At 43.4% G+C, this 21,300-nt stretch overlaps 2 protein-coding genes across 2 annotated transcripts in view; both read left to right on the forward strand.

The window, feature by feature from the left end:
- Positions 1–2,347: 2,347 nt before the first annotated feature.
- The window catches only part of LOC118428814 (arrestin domain-containing protein 2-like), a 24,603-nt gene continuing 5,650 nt past the window's right edge, over positions 2,348–21,300 (forward strand). Inside the window, exons 1-2 of the mRNA XM_035839036.1 lie at positions 2,348–2,605; positions 14,539–14,656. Of these exons, the coding sequence (XP_035694929.1) occupies positions 14,539–14,656 (118 nt within the window). The 5' untranslated portion in view covers positions 2,348–2,605. The remainder of the gene's footprint in view (positions 2,606–14,538; positions 14,657–21,300) is intronic.
- Positions 15,727–19,173, forward strand: LOC118428832 (arrestin domain-containing protein 3-like). The gene is made up of 3 exons (XM_035839061.1): positions 15,727–16,043; positions 17,652–17,855; positions 18,872–19,173. The coding sequence occupies exons 2-3, from the start codon at positions 17,664–17,666 to the stop codon at positions 19,097–19,099; spliced, it is 420 nt and encodes a 139-aa protein (XP_035694954.1). The 5' UTR covers positions 15,727–16,043; positions 17,652–17,663; the 3' UTR covers positions 19,100–19,173.

The raw sequence follows: 21,300 nt of genomic DNA on the forward strand, positions 1-21,300 counted from the left end.
ACATGGCCAGCTGTACCCTGGCGTAGTTGGGCGATTGTCAGACACGTGTCGCGCACTTGTCGGGCATGTGTCGGGTATGTGTCGGGTATGTGTCGGGCGGGCACGTGTCGGGCATGTCGGTTATGAGGCAATCCACTAGTAGAACCTGTATTAGGGCCATGCTTATTTGAATTGCCAGTTTTCTGCCGATTCGAAAAAAATGATTCTGCAAAGACAACATAGAAACAGTCTCAAGGGAAATCTGTACCTACTGGTGTACACGGTGTCACAGAGAATATGTAGTCAGTCAGCTGAGGACACCAGATGTCTACTTGGGAAGTTTGCTGGACCTCCTACTCCACTCCTCTCCACTCCTTTGTATCCTCCATCTTTTGGCATACAATGAATGCGTATTATTTTTTTAAGATAAAATAAATGTCTTTTTGTGCAATTTGTAATATATTTATGATAAGCACTGTGAGTAGAGAGTGTAGATTTACTACGCTGGACCACAAACAGTAACACACGCTTACAAGAGAGGTTTAAAACTCAGCAAGGATATACCATTGTTTGACTAAGTCTTGAAACTGGGCCGCTAGCGAGCGGAGTGGTGTGAGTCTATGTTTGTGTACCCTTAATCTAAGGGTCAGCTACTTATGAGTATGGTCATTACTACTTATAATGGACATAACTAATTTTGATCTGTCCCTCTTCAGCAAAAAGAGGCATTTGGAAGGGCTAGGTTAATAAGTAGTTAGTCCATCCATTGAACCATCGGTCGATCGTGTGAATCTTGTGGACAGAAGACAAAGAAAGACACAAAATGCGATAAAAGTTGAGTTCCAGTCCTTGGTCAAGTGAGCATGGCTTATGTCACAGTGTGATCTGTAGAAGTGAAGTACGTTTTGTAAATTCTGTGGAGAAATGAGTTTTGAATACAGAATTTTGTCATTCTATCTGATGTGTGTCTTGCATTTGTTCATGTTCATAGCACTTTTATACCATAGTGGTCATGCATAGACTTCTGCGAACGAGTCTTACTAAGGATGATCATTTTGCTGCAGTTTCCTTTTTACCTGCTAGAGATCGCTTTTGGTATGTGTAATTACTAGGGTTGGGTACCGGTACAGAAAATTCAGGTCCAGGTCCGGTTCAGGTCCAAAGGATCAGGTCCAGGTCCGGACCTGAACCTGGACCTGTTTCAGTATGACTCATACCAATGGTCCATTTCACTAGAAAGAAATCTGTTTGGTGGTGTATTAGACTTACACTGGCGTTTTAAAATCCTACAACGCTAACTGCACCTGTGCGATTGGCTGTAAAACTTGGTAGAAATTATTATAAACTCTACTCTACTTCACTCTTGTTATTTTTTTCCACCTGCAAGCGCCAAAACGTTTGAATGCCTTATAAAATAATCTGTTAAATTTCCAATCGGTCCAACATTCGGTCCGCCCAATTTTTTCAGGTCCGGTTTTTCTGGACCGGTCCAATAAGAAAAACCGGTTTTGTACCGGTACGCTGTACCGATACCCAGCCCTAGTAATTACCATAGGATCAGTTTTGGAGACGTCACCGTATCCGTACTCTTAAGCTTAGACCCTACCTGTTTCTTCGAATCCCCAAGGTTTCCCAGAATTGGACCAAAAGTTTGAAGAAAAAACATTAGGCCCTAAACCTATGATGCGTAGTACGTAGTAACGCAGTCAACTGTATGATTTTGGAAACGGTAAGACTGCATCCACTATCTTCCTCAGTGACACTGAAGAGATTCTTGTTGGGGAGCAGGTTTTTTACCCTGACAATTAATTGATATGCAAAGGAGATGAAGACAATTTTTAAAGAAAGGTACTACTATATAAGTCAAGGCGAAGGTGATGCAAGTGAGTGAATTAGCTCCTGTTGTTACCTAGCCTGGTATACAGCCGTAATATAGCTCCAGAGTCTCTCCTAGTGCAATTGCAAAGAGGAGAGAAGAGACTCGGGAGCTATATTACGGCTGGATACCAGGCTAGTTGTTTCCTACTGGATTATCAAAAATTTGTCTTGAGCTCCTTTGTATAAAGTTATCAATTCTGAATACCCCCCCCCCCACATGTAGCGAAAATCGATCGGACGACGAGTCTGCGAGTTCTAAATTACGAGGAGGCATGATCCTGATGCCGACGAAGAAATGGCAGAGAACAATCAAAACAAAAACATGGCTCCCCCCCCCCCCCCCAGGGTATGGAGGTGTACAGCAGACAGTTTCTCAAGGTCAAAGCGTATTATCGTCTCGAACGCAGAAGTAGTTGTAACGCAACACCGAACATCACTTTACACTGTCTGTTTTACTGAAAAGCAAGGTATGATGTTTATCTATCGCTCCCATGTCAAAGGTGAAACATTGACACCTAATTGTGTGTCTATTTATTTACACTCAAAAAGTGAACAAACAGGTTTGACTGATCATTTCATGCGGAAGTCAGGCTTCCATGTCGGGGCAGGACTGAAATATCTCTAACATTGCCGTCAACTTGGGCTTTCACAGGCGGGGATACATGAACTGTACAGATTCTAGAGAGCCCAATGTCAAGGATATCGCTGCTGCTGTGCGAGATCAAGGGATAAGGTGAGGTAAGGTCAGGTGAGTTGTGTGAATGGAGGGGGGGGGGGGGGGCAGCATAACTGAAGAAGTTGTGGATGGATCCGTATGAAATCTAATATGTGGTACAGTCGACTCGGCAATTGAACAACAAGACATGTTGAAACGAAAGAGAAGTTCGAAAATTGACCCGGTATCACGCTTCTGGAATAGTTTATAATTACCGACAGCGCTTAAAGACGTGAATTAGTGTAGGTCGACTACGTACGATACGATCACAAGTGCCAGTGAGTTAAAATAGCTCGCTACGTCTCAGCAAAAAAGCTGTCAGTTATATAACGTTAACATATCTTAACAACGAATGTCGGGTATATGTCATTGGATTCAGTGAATGGATTCGTGAATGATTAAATTCATCAGATTAAATGACTGAAAAACAGAGTTGCCCGCAACCAAAAAGGTACAACAACCAACGTTTCTTAGCACTGCAGCCGGGTCCCTAACTTTAAGTATTCACGCACGGATATATACAGTAACGTTTGCAATCGTATTCTAAAGGACTGGCTGTTCGATTTATTTGTTTGACGGTATCTAACTACACGTGTCAATACTTTACGTTCGGTACCGCATTCTCAACTCTGTAGCAGCGCCACCTATAGCTGCAGTGTGAAGTAGAATCAGTGACAGACGGTCATCAAAACGTCAGCTAGTGAAAGTCTTTAGTTGTGAATAACGAATTTTGTCATTCGGTGAATGGAGCTTCACAGGTATCGTGCTTAATCCCGTGGTTAAGCCTGGGGCACAACCCGCCGTACGTGCAATTTGTCCGTACATTTTTTGTGGAGGCCACGTCCGCCACGTATTTCTGAAAACGCTGAGGCTGTACATGGCAGGCGCGTCGCCCGTACTGGCACGTACGGAGGGCGAATCCGCAGCCCGAACGTAGAGGAAGTTCTGCATGGACTTAAATTTCTACGGCGTGTCTGCGTGCTCCAAAATCCGTCGGATTCCCTACGAGCTCATACGGAGACGGTACTTACCACTTACGGACACCAAAAGATTGCCCACGTTTTGGCACGTAGACAGCACGTATTTGCACGTACGGCGCGCGGGTTGTGCCCCAGGCTTTAGCGGTCCGCGAGTTGGACTCGACATGCATGCACGCAACCGAGAAGTGTTGCAGTCCTCAGGACGGGACGTTAAGGCATAGGTCACATTCCCAAAACGGGGCCAAGCCTAACAGAATGATATTAAAGACATCAGAATAGGCAGAATTTCAACATAAGATTCATGGCAGGATTTGCGTATATTTCTAGGTATTTCTTAATTTTTTTTTTCATTCTTTTAAACATCCCGGCCGGTCCCCGTTTTGGAAATGTGACCTAAGCCTCAGCCGTGGTCTGTCGATAAAAAGCTAAAAGTAACGAACCCGGGCCGTAAATAGCGTATGTCTTCTCTGTTGCGACCAGTGGAAGTTTAGATTAGCTCTTCAATGAGCTTTACTGATTCGGTATATTTTACACTTTCCCCTTTCCCACAGATGGAGAAACTCCGACAGTTCGCCATCGAGTTTGATGAAAGGAAGGACGTGTTCGAGCCCGGGGAATTTGTCAAAGGTCACGTGGTCGTTGACCTGGCAGAGAAAATAAAGATAAAAGGTAATAAAGAAGACGTCGAACAAATAATAATATAACATTGACATATATGGTTACTTCAAACAACTTGTTTGACTTGAGCTTGACTTTTCCTTACCTTTAAATTTGTTTCCTATTGGAATCCAAATTGTCTTCGGCTTGCCTTTGTCTTACAATGTTTCCTATTGGACATCTAAAATTGTCTTCACTCATAGTTAGGGTATAAAACTAATTTCTTCCAGATCACTTCAGTGTCACTGACGAAAACTAGCGGATGCTAGTTGAAAAGTCTGTCCGTTTCCAAAATCATATTGTACAATAAAGGTCTTCATTTATTCACTAAATGCTCATCCAAATTGGAAGCAGAATTTCTGTCAACTTGCAGTATTGCGGATGACAGGACGTCAAGCCCTGGATGAATCATAAATAAAGCTTGTGTCCCCTGCAGGTTTGAGGCTGCAGTTCCACGGACGCAGCAAAGTGAGTTTTGACATTGGCGAAGACAGCTACATGGCTTCAGAGACATACTTAAGTCACGAGGTCACGCTATTCGGCCACGGTAGGGTAGAACCCCCCGGACTATGTCACATTTCCTATCTGGGACCCGGCCGGGCTGTTTGTGGAAACGAAAAATTAAAGTTTATGCCAATAGATATGCACAGGGTATGCCATTGGGTTATTTTTGGTCCATTTTGTGTTTGTTTTTTATCGTACTTTTCTTTCCCGAAACTGCCAGGCCGGGGCCCTTTGTGGAAATTTGACTTTAGTCTAACCCATACTGCTATTATGTATACAAGTATAGGTGCGAGCTATCCCAGTACACATTATATACGTAACGAGAATTTCGTTTTGATGGTTCTTTTGTATATTTTTTGGTCTAGCGAGTGTCGAATTCGAAGGTGCGAGCATTTTAGGGGTCCGGGGGCATGCACCCTTGGAAATGGTGAAGATTCAAATACCATTTAAAACAAAAGCAGAAATGGGTCAACGTCAACAGTTCCGTCAAGAGAGGATTCTGTAAACATTCTTTAGGGGTCCTTCTGAGTGTGCGGGGAGGGGTCTGCGGATAAAGGTGAACTAGGGGGGGGGGTCCGAGATAGGTTTATCTGCGAATAAAGGTGAACTAGCGTTACTAACTTAAATGATGGTTCCATTGCAGAGCAAGGACAAACTGGAGACGATACTGTGACGTCACACGTGCTGCCCGCGGGTCGCCATGCCTTCCCGTTCCAGGTCCAGCTTCTGGCGGACGGACTGCCGTGCTCGTTCGAGTGGGAACACTACGGCTATGTTCGCTACATCACCAAGGCCACCATCGGCAAGCCCTATAGCTACAGTTCCACAGAAAAGGTGTTCAAGGTTCTGGATAAAGGCGAAGAGGAGGATTCTTGGGAAGGGTTTAGTAGAATCGTGAGTCAGGAAGTTACTATTATCGTTAACATTACCCGTTATTCTTGAAATAGTTGAACTGTAATTTCCAACGACTGCACAGCATCAGTCTTTGACAAGGAATGAACAATCAACTGCTGTCTTGACGTCACGTTTTGCAGATAGAACACGTGACTCAGTTGGCAGTGGATCATAGGTTGCAGAAAGGCTATGGCGCCCAGTCGCCCACCGTAGAGCCTTGACAAAGACTGATGCTGTGCAGTCGAAAATTTGGGTCAATGTTTGAAATTACAGTTCAACTGTTTCAAGAATGACTTCTACCAACACAGATGAACTTTCAAGTTATTACCCGTTATCATTATAGACATTTGTGATTTCGTCCGGCGATGTGTACGGATCAGCTTTTTTTGTTCCACGTTCATGCATAGCAAGATAATTGTTGCCGGACGGCATAAGGCAGTAGATGCCATCTGAAACGTCTGACCGTTTTCTTTACTTATTCAGTTGTTTGATGACTGTTACCTCGTTTTTTTCTGCCATGCATCTTTCAAATAGTGTTGAATCCTCCTGGCATTTGCTGTGGATCTAACGCTAGTTCACCTTTATCTGTGTGGTAACCTACATTTGTTGGAGGTGCTCCATATTGTTGAATATCTATTTTGCAAATCGGAATCTAATTTGCATAAATATATTTCAGCCATACCACAGGTATGGTGATACATATTGTATTTGTAATGTTTCTTCTTCTTCAGTATGCAAATGAAGACCTAATTTTCATAATTGATGTGAAAATGCTATAATCCCATTGTGGAAAATGACCAGAATTTCTTATTTGGCATTTCAAAGTTATGTACAGGTGAATATCATTGAACATTGACTATGCAAATGAGACCTCATTTGCATAAACCATCAGAAAATGCTATCATTATCTGCTTTTTAGATAGATGGTGTACGTCTGTTATTTGGGTGGAGGTGATGAATAACGTCTATGATTAATGCAAATGAGGACTCTTTTTGCATGCATAATACATCAGTTGCAAACTTTAAGTTTAACATCATTTGGCGAATTGGCTAGTTTTATAATGTGGTGGTCTCAGAGTATTTATTGGTTTGTTGATCTTCCCACACCCCTACATTTTGTATGTGTAGAGAGCACGAGACTATGAGCCATACTCCAAAGAGCAGTTACTCAAGCAACTGGATATGATTTTGGAAACGGTCAGACTAGCATCCACTAGTTTTCGTCAGTGACACTGAACGTCGGACCATTTCCAAAATCCTATCCAGTTGCTTGAGTAACTGCTATTTGGCATATCTTATTACCTGGATGTCTAGCCTTCATCGACGCATGAGCCATACTATTATTACTATTGCATTCTTCCATTCATTGTGCGTTTTGAATCGATGACAGCACCCTCCCAACATGGTCCGCTCGAACAGAGACGAGGAAGCGACCGCGGCCGAGTGCTGTTCGACCACCACCGGGCCGGTGGAGCTTCGGGTAGCGTTGCAGGCCCAGCCGGACCGAACAGTCTACTGCCCTGGGGAAGTCATCGCCATCAGGGGGACCGTGGAGAACAACAGTTCCTATAATATTTTGTATGTGGCGGCTGGGCTGGTGCAGGTAAGGCTGACCTATACCCGATGTCATTATGAACAGGGTATGTAGGGATGTCAAGTCGACGGACGGTGGTTTCAAATTGCAATATTTTCAAAACATCACATTTGGAAGCATTGACAGTTGACTTGATATCCACAAAATAACATGCTTTTAAATGCAAAGGATATTGGATTATCTAACCATGCCTCAAGTCACTCTTGGTGGAGGAGGGATGGTGGCAGTTTGGTGGGTTGTCTCTTAAACATATTGCGCACCTTGCCGTGCAACTTGGTCATGAACGCGGCGAAAACGCGTGTGCATCTACCCGGCCGAAAATGCGTGTGCATCTAAAATGCGCGTGCATCTACCTGGCCAAAAATGCGTGTGCATCTAAAATGCGTGTGCGTCTACCCGGCCAAAAATGCGTGTGCATCTACCCGGCCGGAAACGTGTGTACATCTACCCGGCCAAAAACGTGTGTGCATCTAAAATGCGTGTGCATCTACCCGGCCGAAAACGCGTGTGCATCTACCCGGCCGAAAACGCGTGTGCATCTAAAATGCATGTGCATCTACCCGGCCGAAAATGCGTGTGCATCTACCCGGCCGAAAACGCGTGTGCATCTAAAATGCGTGTGCATCTACCCGGCCGAAAACGCGTGTGCATCTAAAATGCGTGTGCATCTACCCGGCCGAAAACGCGTGTGCATCTACCCGGCCGAAAACGCGTGTGCATCTAAAATGCATGTGCATCTACCCGGCCGAAAATGCGTGTGCATCTACCCGGCCGAAAACGCGTGTGCATCTAAAATGCATGTGCATCTACCCGGCCGAAAATGCGTGTGCATCTACCCGGCCGAAAACGCGTGTGCATCTAAAATGCATGTGCATCTACCCGGCCGAAAATGCGTGTGCATCTACCCGGCCGAAAACGCGTGTGCATCTAAAATGCGTGTGCATCTACCCGGCCGAAAACGCGTGTGCATCTAAAATGCGTGTGCATCTACCCGGCCGAAAACGCGTGTGCATCTAAAATGCGTGTGCATCTACCCGGCCAAAAATGCGTGTGTAAACACGGCCGAAAATGCGTGTTCATCTATCCGGCCAAAAATGAGTGCATCTACCCGGCCGAAAATGCGTGTGCATCTACCGAGCCGAAAACGCGTGTGCATCTAAAACGCGTGTATCCGGTCAAAAATGAGTGTGTAAACACGGTCGAAATGCGTGTGCATCTACCCAGCCAAAAATGCGTGTGCCTCTAAAATGCGTTTGCATCTACCCGGCCAACAATGTGTGTGTAAACACGGCCGAAAATGCATGTGTAAATCCAACCAATGATGCTTTATCACAGGTCGTAACATTCCATGGAAGGTGGGAATACGGACCGATGACGGAAGAGGCCACAAATATCGTCGAGCGAGTTCGACTCTCTAACTCCGCCTGCAAGTGGGGCAGGTCATTTGCGTTTTCGCCCAGCGACGGTGCCGTTCTCCGGGTCCCTCCGCTGAGCAGCTTCTCCTCACTCCGCTTCTGCAGGATCATCGACCTCGGGTATCGACTGGATGTGAGTGTGTCTGTTTGAACTTTGTTTATTCATGAGGCCGCTTTTCATTGAGATCATGAAGGTGGTAAGGGTCAGATAAAATATAACAGACATATAGATTACGTCAAAAATGTATGTTGGGTGTCCATCGCACTGCGGTGATGACGTCAATGGCGCCGCAGGTGTGCTCGTGGTCCAAATGCTGAGGCACATATTTGTCCGCACATCGGGCATCCGACGGCGGTGCTGGGGTTGGGTCTTCTCTCCTTTTCTTTCCTGTCTCTTCGTTTCTGTTCAAGTTCAGTGAGTCTATTCAACATATATCATATACGTCAATGAAGGTTAGACATCCAGGTAATAAGATACGCCAAAACGCAGTCATATCCAGTTGCTTGAGTATAAATAACTGCTTTTGCGCATATATCATATACATGGTGCAAAGACATATACTAGTACGTAGTAGAGCAAAACCTCGAGGTTCATTGTCCCGGTTCGTTAGTTTTGGTCATTTCTTTTACTTCAAGAATCTCTTAAAGGACGTCGGATTTGCTGTCGTACGTGTGTCCATCGATTATTTGATCGTCTTTATATGATTATGAGCATGTCATATGCTGCATTCATTTGTTTTTTAAAGTGATTTATGGTGTTCTTATCCCTACTTATTATCCCAGATAGCTACATTATAGCTCCTGTGATGTGCAAAATTTTCCCTTCTATGCAATCCGTGTAAATTTATCCAGGGCGTCCTGAAAAGCAGTACTAGTCACTGATGGGAGCTTACTCTGGTAAAGGAATACAGAAATTAAAAAAATGAATAGATAAATGAATAAATAACCTTTTCTGTCTGCTATTCCTTGTCAGTTACTGTGTAGATAGTTTGTTTGTTTGTTTGTTTTGACGTGGTCAAGTTGCCATTGATAGATAGATATAGACTGGCTTCCTCTGTTATTTCATGGCACCCCGCAGGTTGTGGCCAGAGTCCGACCCAATGAGGGTGGTCCGAAGGTAATGATCCCCATCAGGATATGCTCCTGCAGGCACCACCCCCACGGCAGCACACAGACCCCCTGTATAGACCCCCCTGCTTACAGCGCACAGCCCCCCTGTATAGACCCCCCTGCTTACAGCGCCCAGCCCCTCTGTGCGCCCCCCCCCCCCACGGCAGCACACAGACTCCTTGTGCAGACCCCCCTGCTTACGCCGACCCCCTTTAACCCTGTGCGGCCCCACAGGACAGCACACAGACCCCCTGTGCAGATCCCCCTGCTTACGCCGACCCCCTTGCCCCCCTCCCCTACGTCACCGGACCTGTAGTCGTCAACCAACCAACATCCCGGGTCGCTGCTGCACCTGACCTTGACTGTGAGTGTTCGACTGTCGTGTCGTTTTTCCAATTGTTTTCATTACATCCATCAAATATCAATAGAAGTGATATTTTGGGTTGCGTCTGTCTGTATGTTTGTCTGTCAACAAGATAACTCTGGAGGAATTGGCTTAATATTTGGTATGTTGGAGGGGTGGGAAGAACACTGGAGATGATTTGAAGCCCCTAGCGGCTTCCATAGGTACAGTAGAAGTCAGTTAATTGCACAGCGGATAACCGTACTCTCCAAGCAGAGGGTGGTGGGGAATCGTGACCTTTTCCTAACATGCCGTCTTTTTCGATCAGGTTGGGAGGCTGATAGTAAAAGACGGCATATAACTCTCTCCAACCTCTGCTTGGAGAGTAGGATAACAGCTTCTTCTATAATTTTTGCACTGAATCTCCAAATCCCGTGGTGGTGCGGTCCCGATTGATAACTTCGATTTGTTTCACCACCCAGATAATTGCACGAAATGCGCTGGCAAATGGGGTGTGCGATTAAACGGCTTCTACGTATACTGTATTAGTATTCGTATTATATATGAATACAACTGACTCTGATGTTAGAACTGACTCCATCCTAGCATCTGTAAAAGTATATAACCAATGGAAGATTAGAAACGAAAATCGACATGTAACCTATAGTGACATTTGTTATTGTACACGTGTAATTTCAACTTCCTACAATAATCAGTGTACATGTAAGCCGGTCATATCTAGAGAAACTGATCGTGCAAGGGTATGGTCATCTTGAAATCAACTCATAAAATGACAAACAGCAAATGTATATACATGTATTTCAATCTCAAGAAGATACATGCCTTTACCTTTGTGCCGAATATCAACTCATTCGGTTAAAATATGAGCTGATTATAGAAACAACTTGCATTACTCACCCTCGTATTTTTGTAGCTCCCCCCTCGTAGGTTGCAAACTTGTTGGGAGCCGCCGCCGGCGTCTACAGCTCAGCGCTGCGGATGTGCAAACTGGAGACCCTTGAGAACAGACGCAGGACTCTCTGCATTAAGTTTGCCCACGTCATGACCGCATCAGAACGCACTATCAGACCTCCTGCCAAGCACGCGTCGACAAGAACACGACCGAAACCTAAGAAACTCTGAAAAAATGACTGTAGCACTCTACCGAACCACCCGTTACCAAAACAATTATTCTCAGGCACCAAGCCCCATAAGGACAAACAATTAGACGATACAAAACAGCCCGTTATAATCATTATTAAGAACGTTAAACGGCGAAATAAGACATTTAGAAATTGCTATGCTATATTGATATTTTTATACTGCCACCTTGAAGTTTTACGTATGCTACAAATATGTGACATTTTGAGTAAAATTGAATCGTACTGTTGTGTTTTAAAACGATGTGAGCGGAATGTATTTCAGCCTACAGCCTATATATGACAATATATACTACTTATAACCGATAGTCGTACACTAAGCAGCTGGCTAAAGACAGCGGTTTGGACCTGCAGCAACTTCCCACAGCGATGGGTGACAAAGAGGGGTGGTGGAAACTAGTTATGTGCAGATTCCGAGCGAGCTCGCCGGAGTGAGTGAGTGAGTGCTCCTCTCCCAGACGTGAAGTTATAGCCTGAGAAGTAGGAGGAGAAATAACTAAACTAATACTACCTCCAGCTCGACATGGTTTTTGATTATGAAATAAAGTGGAACTACGATAACAGGTTTGATACAGGGTTATCAGTGAATGTTTTGAAAATAGAAATACATAACTACATTTAACGTTACATGGATTTTAACGTGGGCTAAAGATTTTAGTTAATTGAGTCTCATCACATGTGTTTTCGTGTGTGACGTCAAGGAGTTCATTAAGTCCTAATGCCTGTAATGGTCAAGTGACCATGGTGGACCTAATTATAACGTCACATTATGATCTGTAGAAGTGAACTACGTTTTGCAAATTCTGTGGAGAAGTGAGTTTTGAATATCATTGCAGAGTCATTGTCGTTTCTTCAAATGTGTGTCTCGCATAGGTCCGTGTTCATAGCATAGCACGCGCACTTTTAAACCACTGTGGTCATTTCGCCTACGGCTGTTAAAGATTTAAAGCAAAGGGTGATCTTTGTGCTGCAGTTTATGTTTCACCTAATAGAGATCGCTTTTAGTATGTGTAATCAACATAGAATCAGTGTTGGAGACGTCAATGTATCCGTACCCTTAAGCTTACACCCTACTTGTTCCTTCGAACCCAAAAGGTTTCTCCAAATTGGATCAAAAGTTTAAAGGAAAGAAACATTAGGCCCTATACCTATAATGCATCAAAACGAGTTACCCAGTCAAATGGATAAGATTTTGGAAACGATAAGACGTTTAAGACGGCATCCACTATCTTCCTCAGTGACACTGAAGAGATCTCCTTGGAGAGCCGGCCGGCAATCAGAAAAAGCCACCAATCAGCGATCCAGTACAAAAAGAAATGGCCAGCAAAAGTGTTTATGAGCCAAGAAAAGGCCCTAGAGAGCCTGCTATGGAGGCTAGCAGCGGATGTCATCCATAGAATTTACTTGCTGTGGCCTAATGATTGTATGACGTAAGCCCTATACCACACTAGCCGCAAGGCTTGCGAGGCAAAGAACAATCAAATCAAAAACATGACTGGCCCCAAGGGTACGGAGGTGTACAGAAGAAAGTGTCAACTAGCAATACAGCAGACAGTGTTTCTGAAGGTCAAAGCGTAGTCTCGTCTCGATGTTTGTCGAACGTAGTAGTATTTGTTGCAACACCGAACAATACCTTACACTGTCTGCTTCACTGAAAACTAAGGTATGATGTTTATTTATCGCCGCTCCCATGTCAAAGGTGAAACATTGACACCTAACTATGTGTAAATATATATTCTGACTCAGGCACAAAAAAGTGAACAAACAGGTTTGGCCCATGATCATTTCATGCAGAAGTCACGATTCGATGTCGGATAAGCACCGAAATATCTCTAACATTGCCGTCAACTTGGGTTTTTCATGCACAGGCGGGGATACAAAACTGTACAAACTTTCTAGAGAGCTGATTTTAGACTTCAAGGTCTAGGAGATGAAGGGATAAGGTGAGGTAAGGTCAGGTGGGTTTGTTTGTGTTTGCGTGTATGTGTGTGGAGGGGGGGGGGGGGGTCAGCATAACTGGAGAAGTTGTGGATGGATCCGTATGAAATCTACTATATGGGTAAATGTCGCTAAAACGAAAGAGAAGTTCACCTAGCACACTTCGGTACTAATTTTGCCGACAACGGTGAATCAGTGTGTGTCGACTACTACTACATGTACGTACCATCAATGGTGAGTTAGAATACATGTACATGTAGCTCCTTACGTCACAGGAAAAAGCTGCCAATTATATGTTACAGAGTCAGTTTTCGGAATAAATGAATGGGTTCTTGAATGAGTTCGTCAGATTAGTAAATGACGTCTGGAATCGTATTCTAAAGGATTGGCTGTTCGATTTCTTTATTATTGTTGTTTGACGTTATCTAACTAATACTTTACGTTCGGTAACGTTACCGAATTCTCAACTCTGCAGCAGCGCCACCTATAGCTGCAGTGTGAAGTAGAATCAGCGACAGACGGTCATCAAAACGTCAGCTAGTGAAACTCTTAATTTGTGAATAAAGAATTTTGTCATTCGGTGAATGGAGCTTCACAGCTATCGTGCTTAGTCCCGTGGTTAAGCCTGGGGCACAACCCGCCGTACGTGCAATTTGTCCGTACGTTTTTTGTGGAGGCCACGTCCGCCACGTATTTCTGAAAACGCTGAGGCTGTACATGGCAGGCGCGTCGCCCGTACTGGCACGTACGGAGGGCGAATCCGCAGCCCGAACGTAGAGGAAGTTCTGCATGCACTTAAATTTCTACGGCGTGTCTGCGTGCTCCAAAATCCGTCGGATTCCCTACGAGCTCGTACGGAGACGGTACTTACCACTTACGGACACCAAAAGATTGCCCACGTTTTGGCACGTAGACAGCACGTATTTGCACGTACGGCGCGCGGGTTGTGCCCCAGGCTTTAGCGGTCCGCGAGTTGGACTCGACATGCATGCACGCAACCGAGAAGAGTTGCAGTCCTCAGGACGGGACGTTAAGGCATAGGTCACATTTCCAAACCGGTGCCAAGCCTAACAGAATGATATTAAAGACATCAGAATAGGCAGAATTTCAACATAAGATTCATGGCAGGATTTGCGTATATTTCTAGGTATTTATCTTAATTTTTTTTCATTCTTTTAAATATCCCGGCCGGTCCCCGGGTTGAGAATGTGACCCAAGCCTAAGCCGTGGTCTGTCGATAAAAAGCTAAAAGTAACGAACCCGGGCCGTAAATAGCGTATGTCTGCTCTGTTGCGACCAGTGGAAGTTAAGATTAGCTTTTCAATGAGTTTTCCTGATTCGGTATCATTTCCACTTTCCCCTTTCCCACAGATGGAGAAACTCCGACAGTTCGCCATCGAGTTTGATGAGAGGAATGATGTGTTCGAGCCCGGGGAATTTGTCAAAGGTCACGTGGTCGTTGACCTGGCAGAGAAAATAAAGATAAAAGGTAATAAAGAAGACGTCGAACAAATAATAATATAACATTGACATATATGGTTACTTCAAACAACTTGTTTGACTTCAGCTTGACTTTTCCTTACCTTTAAATTTGTTTCCTATTGGAATCCAAATTGTCTTCAGCTTGCCTTTGTCTTACAATGTTTCCTATTGGACATCTAAAATTGTCTTCACTTATAGTTAGGGTATAAAACTAGTTTCTTCCAGATCACTTCAGTGTCACTGACGAAAACTAGCGGATGCTAGTTGAAAAGTCTGTCCGTTTCCAAAACCATATTGTACAATAAAGGTCTTCATTTATTCACTAAAGCTCATCCAAATTGGAAGCAGAATTTCTGTCAACTTGCAGTATTGCGGGTGACAGGACGTCAAGCTCTGGATGAATCATAAATAAAGTTTGTGTCCCCTGCAGGTTTGAGGCTGCAGTTCCACGGACACAGCAAAGTGAGTTTTTACAGTGGCGATGACAACTGCACGGCTTCAGAGACATACTTAAGTCACGAGGTCACGCTATTCGGCAACGGTAGGGTAGAACCACCCACCCCCCCGGACTATGTCACATTTCCTATCTGGGACCCGGCCGGGCTATTTGTGGAAACGAAAAATTAAAGTTTATGCCAATAGATATGCACAGGGTATGCCATTGGGTTATTTTTGGTCCATTCTGTGTTGGTTTTTTATCGTACTTTTCTTTCCTGAAACTGACAGGCCGGGGCCCTTTGTGGAAATTTGACTTTAGTCTAACCCATACTGCTATTATGTATACAAGTATAGGTGCGAGCTATCCCGGTACACATTATATACGTAACGAGAGTTTTTTTGATGGTTCTTTTGTATATTTTTTGGTCTAGCGAGTGTCGAATTCGAAGGTGCGAGCATTTTAGGGGTCCGGGGGCATGCGCCCTTGGAAATGGTGAAGATTCAAATGCCATTTAAAACAAAAGCAGAAATGGGTCAACGTCAACAGTTCCGTCAGGAGAGCATTCTGTAAACATTCTTTGGGAGTACTTCTGAGTGTGTGGGGAGGGGTATGCGGATAAAGGTGAACTAGGGGAGGAGTTGTCCGACATAGGTTTATCTGCGCATGCGAATAAAGGTAACCTAGCGTTACCAACTTAAATGGTTTCATTGTAGAGCGAGGACAGACTGGAGACGGTCCTGTGACGTCACACGTGCTGCCCGCGGGTCGCCACGCCTTCCCGTTCCAGGTCCAGCTTCCTGCGGACGGACTGCCGGACTCGTTCGAATGGCAACGCTACGGCTATGTTCGCTACATCACCAAGGCAACCATCGGCAAGCCCTACCAGTCCACAGAAAAGGTGTTCCAGGTTCTGGATAAAGGCGAAGAGGATTCTTGGGAAGGGTTTAGTAGAACCGTGAGTCAGAAAGCTACCATTAACGTTATCATTATAGACTGATTTGTGGTTTCGTCCGATGTGTACGGATAAGCTTTTTTATAGGATCTTGCACAGGATTTACGTTTATGCATAGCAAGATAATTGATGCCAGGCGGCATAAGGCAGCATAAGTGGATGCCACCTTAACCCTATCCAGACTGGGCTTTTTGGGCCTTCCCTGGCCTGGGGGGGGGGGGGGCTCATTCGACCCCCCCTTCGTATTTTCAAAACGGCTTACTGTACGATCACCAAATTTGCAGGGAGAGTTGTGCTCATCGAGTTCTATGATTCCTGAAATTTTTATATCATTATGACGTAATATGACGTAATTATGACGTCATTAATTTATATTTTTGGCTAAAACCGGGAATACCCCTAGTACCTAAATATCTCACTCAAAAAATTACCAATAAAGCTTTCTTATTAATATTTAAGGGTTATAAGACTTCTGTTGTCTAAAGCTGACGCAACGACGTCAAAATTACGTCATAGAATGACGTCATCTGTAGTTTAGCTATCCGCCATGTTGGATTATGAACCTTAAATTTTTCAAGATACATTTTTTTTTCAACATATAACGCTAAAAGCCCATGGAAATGGATTAAAAACGTTCACATGAATGTTTTCTGTAAGAAAATACCACGTAGTGATGAAATCTGAGTGAAAATAGGCTTGTTATATGCTAAATCATGATATTGTCGGCCATCTTGGATTTTTGACCAATTACGTCATCTCATTAGCATAATTTATGAATATTTAATTATAAATGTTTAACTAAGATGTGTTAGATATTAAAGATATATGAAAAGAAGTTTAGTTTAGCAAGAATATCTTAAAATCCCATTGTTTAAACCAAAATTGTTGATTTTTGTAAAATTTGCCTTTCAGAAACCCGTTGCCATGGCAACACGAAAAATACTCATATTACCCAAAAATACTCATATTACCCAATTTTTAATAAATTGTTGCGAACAATATTTTCGGAAAACTCACCAAGTTTGGTTGTTGTAGCACAAGCCGTTCGGGAGGTATAGGAGGTCAAAGTCAGCGCGGGCACTTTTAGCCACACCCCCCCCCCCCCCCAGTCTGGATAGGGTTAAACGTCTGACCGTTTTCTTAACTTATTCAGCTATTTGAGGACTGTTACCTCGTTATTTTTCTGCCACATATGCATGCATGTTCCAAATAGTGTTGCATCCTCTTGGCATTTTCTGTGAATCTAACGCTAAGTTCACCTTTATCTGTGGGGTAACCTACGTGCTAAGTGCTTCATATAGTTAAATATCAATTATGCAAATTGGAATATAATTTGCAAAATTATATTTCAGCCATACCACAGGTATATTAATACAAATGAGGACCCTTTTGCATGCTTAATGATAAGCAGATATGATACATCAGTTGCAAACTTTAAGGTTAACATTATTTGGCGAATGTATGGGGTCGTCAAACTCTAGTTTGATAATGTGGTGATCTTAGAGTATTTATTAGTGTGTTGATTTTCACACACCCCTACTTTTTCCATGTTTACAATGCACGAGCCATACTATTACATTCTTTGATTCATTCATTTTGAATTGATGACAGCACCCTCCCAACATGGTCCGGTCGAACAGAGACCTTCGTCTCTGTTCGGACGTACGCGTGTGCTGTTTGACCGGGCCGGTGGAGCTCCAGGCCCAGCCGGACCGAACAGTCTACTGCCCAGGGGAGGTGATCGCCATCAGGGGAACCGTGGAGAACAACAGTTTTGCCGATGACGTTATGCATGTGGAGGCTAGGCTGGTGCAGGTAAAGCTAGTTCACTTTTATCCGCGGGTTGACCTATGTCCGATGTCATTATGAACTGGGCATGTGAGGATATCAAGTCAAAGGACGTTGATTTCAAACTACAATAAAAACAAGAGTTCGGAGACCTCATATCTCCATTAAATAGCCTGATTAAGTAAACTATTTCCACATTTACATAATCTATGCTTGGTTATGTATACATTTAGACAACTTACACTGGTCCCAATGTTGATTGTGCAATCATTTACCATTTATAAGAAGTGTAGCACTTTTATACTTATTATGTAAATTAGGGACATATTTGCATAATTGATATCTGTTAATGTTCCACTAGCCACAAACTACATATAAGACAGGTATTTGAGTCCTACAATGGCAAACACTACAAATTTAGATTTTCCTCCTTAATTATGCAAATCAAGTGCCAGTTTACATAATTTGCATTTGATTATGTACATCTCTGTGTAAGCTACCTACATACCACATATCATCTAAATTTGTCATTCCCTTGTCCAGTTATCCCTCCTTAGAAGATTTTGAGGAAAACGCCCCTGCAGTTCCAGAGCAACCTGCTAGGGACCCATACATACACCACATATTCCTTACATCACAAGCTATCTGACACCAAAAAAATCAAGACCATAGCGCATCCAGGTAAAAAGATACAAAAACGGAATTTCTGCTGCAGTACCAAGGTCACATACCAGGGGCCCTAAATTGACCTTAACCTCAGTCTTCCCAAAACCTACCCACATACCAAATATCATGGCAATCCATCCAGAGATTCTTGAGTTATGCTGACCACAAATATTCGGAAACACAAACAAACAAACACACACACACACACACATACACACCCACAGACACACAGACAGACACACCTAAAACTATATCTCCATTTTTCATGGAGATAACAAACATTGTCATTTGAAACCCGGCCGAAAATGTGTGTGTAAAACGGCTGAAAACCCGTGTGTCAATGATGTCAACACCCAGTCAATCATGCTTCATCACAGGTCGGAACATTCCATGGGAGGTTCGGGTCGTGGAGGGTGGAAGAGGCCACAAACATCGTCGAGCGAGTTCGACTCCCTAACTCTGCCTGCAACAAGGGCCGGTCATTTGAGTTTTCGCCCAGCGACGGTGCCGTTCTCCGGGTCCCTCCGCTGAGCAGCTTATCCTCACTCCGCTTCTGCAGGATCATCGACCTCGGGTATCGACTGGATGTGAGTGTGTCTGTTTGAATCTTTGTTACCTCCATGAAATGTCATGGAGGTTATATTTTTACCTCCATGAAATGTAATGGAGGTTATATTTTACCCTGCGTTTGTCTGTCTGTGTGTGTGTCTGTGTGTAAACAAGATAACTCAAGAACGGCTGGGTGAATTGGTTTCATACTTGGTGTGTTGGTAGTGTGAGATGAAAGCTGGAAATGAATAGATTTTGAGCCCCCTAGCAGCTTCCCTTGGTATTGCAGCGCAACTTCCGGTTTTGCTATCTCGTGTTCTGAACAAGCTATGGTCACGATTTTGGGGTATTAGATAGCTCTTGTGCTCAGAAAAAAATGACATAAGTTTGGGCCCCCTAGCGGCTAGCTTTGGGAAACTCACACTCACTCACAACCCGCTTGCTCCTAAGAGCGTGGCGCCTCGACATCTTCTCCAGAATGACCTGTCCTGGGCAGCCTGCTTTGGGAAAGCAGGGGTATTTTTGTCAAAAACTGCTGACGAGAATAACTCAAGAAGGGAACAACGGATTTGCATGATTTTTGGTATGTAGGTACCTTAGACAATGTTGTACAAGATAAGATACTAATTATGCAAATTAGGAATAAATCTGCATAATTGATGAGAATATCCTATCATAGCAGTTTTTCTATGTATCTCTTGTCCCGGGCGTGATATGGTCGAGACATTTGGGTGGTAGATGGCTTTTAGCGTTATGACAAAGTGGAGCAAGTTTCAGTCCCCTAACATTTAATTGTGGAACTGCAGGGGCGTTTTTGTCAAGACACTCCAAAGAGGATAACTACAGAAAGGAAGGACGGATTGCCTGCATTTTAGGTATGCAGGTAGCTTGGGCAAAGATGTTCATAATGATATGCATTTTATGCAAATGAGGACTTAATTTGCATAATCAATGAGGAAATATATACATGTACAATGTATAATTCCATTGTTTGCAATAACTGGACTTCGATAAATGTAACACTTGTTAATTGTTATCGGTGGAACATATGCAGATATGTAATATGCAAATGAGGAAATTATTTGCATAAGTTATGCAAAAATTGCAAAACAGCTTAATGATTAATGATCTGAATTGGGATATTTACTTGTGACATGTGTACTGTACGTTATTCAATGATAAACATCACCATGCATAAATCATGTTAATGTTAAGTCATTTGCATGAAATTAACAAAAGCTCTAAATATTCATGAGGTATGAGGTCGCCGAACTCTAGTTTATTCATGAGAGGCTCAAATCGGCCTGCAGGCCGATTTTCATTGAGGTCATGTTGGAGGTAAGGGTCAGATAGAATATAACAGAGATATAGATTACGTCGAGTCCTGATAAATCAACATATATCATATACGTCAATGAAGGTTAGACATCCAAGTACGAGGGGCATTCAATCAGTAATGCCCCTGACCCATTTCCCATAGCAGGATATTAATGAAACTTGGCACAGTTATTAGTCTTTCTCTTCATAGGAAACACCCAGAGTTTTGCATTTCTCCCATCATTTGATGTAGCTCTGGACACTGTTCTTGTAGGACATCCCAGGTTGGTCCTCCGACAGATGCCTCATCAATGGCAGAAGAGGGACGACCAGGTCTGGGAGCTGTTTCCACAGACTTCCGACCTTGTTTGAATTCAGGATGCCAGCGTTTTACAAGGTCATATGATGGGGCATCATCACCATAAGTTTTTTTCATTTCATCAAAAGTCCCCTTTGGTGTGCGTCCTTTCAAATACAAAAACCGGATCACTGCGCGACACTCAACATGCTCCATTTCACACCTGGTCCATTTCACACCTGACTCAGTTCAAACACCAGTAAATCAGTAACCACAGTTAGTTCAGAGCTGTTTTTTGCAACATAACCCATAGACATATGACTCATTACACATGCAAAATTTCATTTAGATCAGACAACTGGAAGTGGGTCAGGGGCATTACTTATTGAATGCCCCTCGTAATAAGATACACCAAGCAACTGAATATGAAATCATATCTGTTTCCCTTCTGTGCAATCTGTGTAAATTCCTGAAAAGCAGTACTAGTCCCTGATGGGAGCTTACTCTGGTAAAAGAATAAAGAAATAAGAATAAAAATATAGAGAAGTAAATAATCTTTTCTGTCTGCTATTCCTAGTCAGTTACTGTGTAGATTGTTTGTTTGTTTTGACGTGGTCATTGATTGTTAGATATAGAATAACT

The sequence above is a fragment of the Branchiostoma floridae genome, chromosome 1, assembly GCF_000003815.2.
Source record: "Branchiostoma floridae strain S238N-H82 chromosome 1, Bfl_VNyyK, whole genome shotgun sequence".
Lineage (NCBI taxonomy): Eukaryota > Metazoa > Chordata > Leptocardii > Amphioxiformes > Branchiostomatidae > Branchiostoma > Branchiostoma floridae.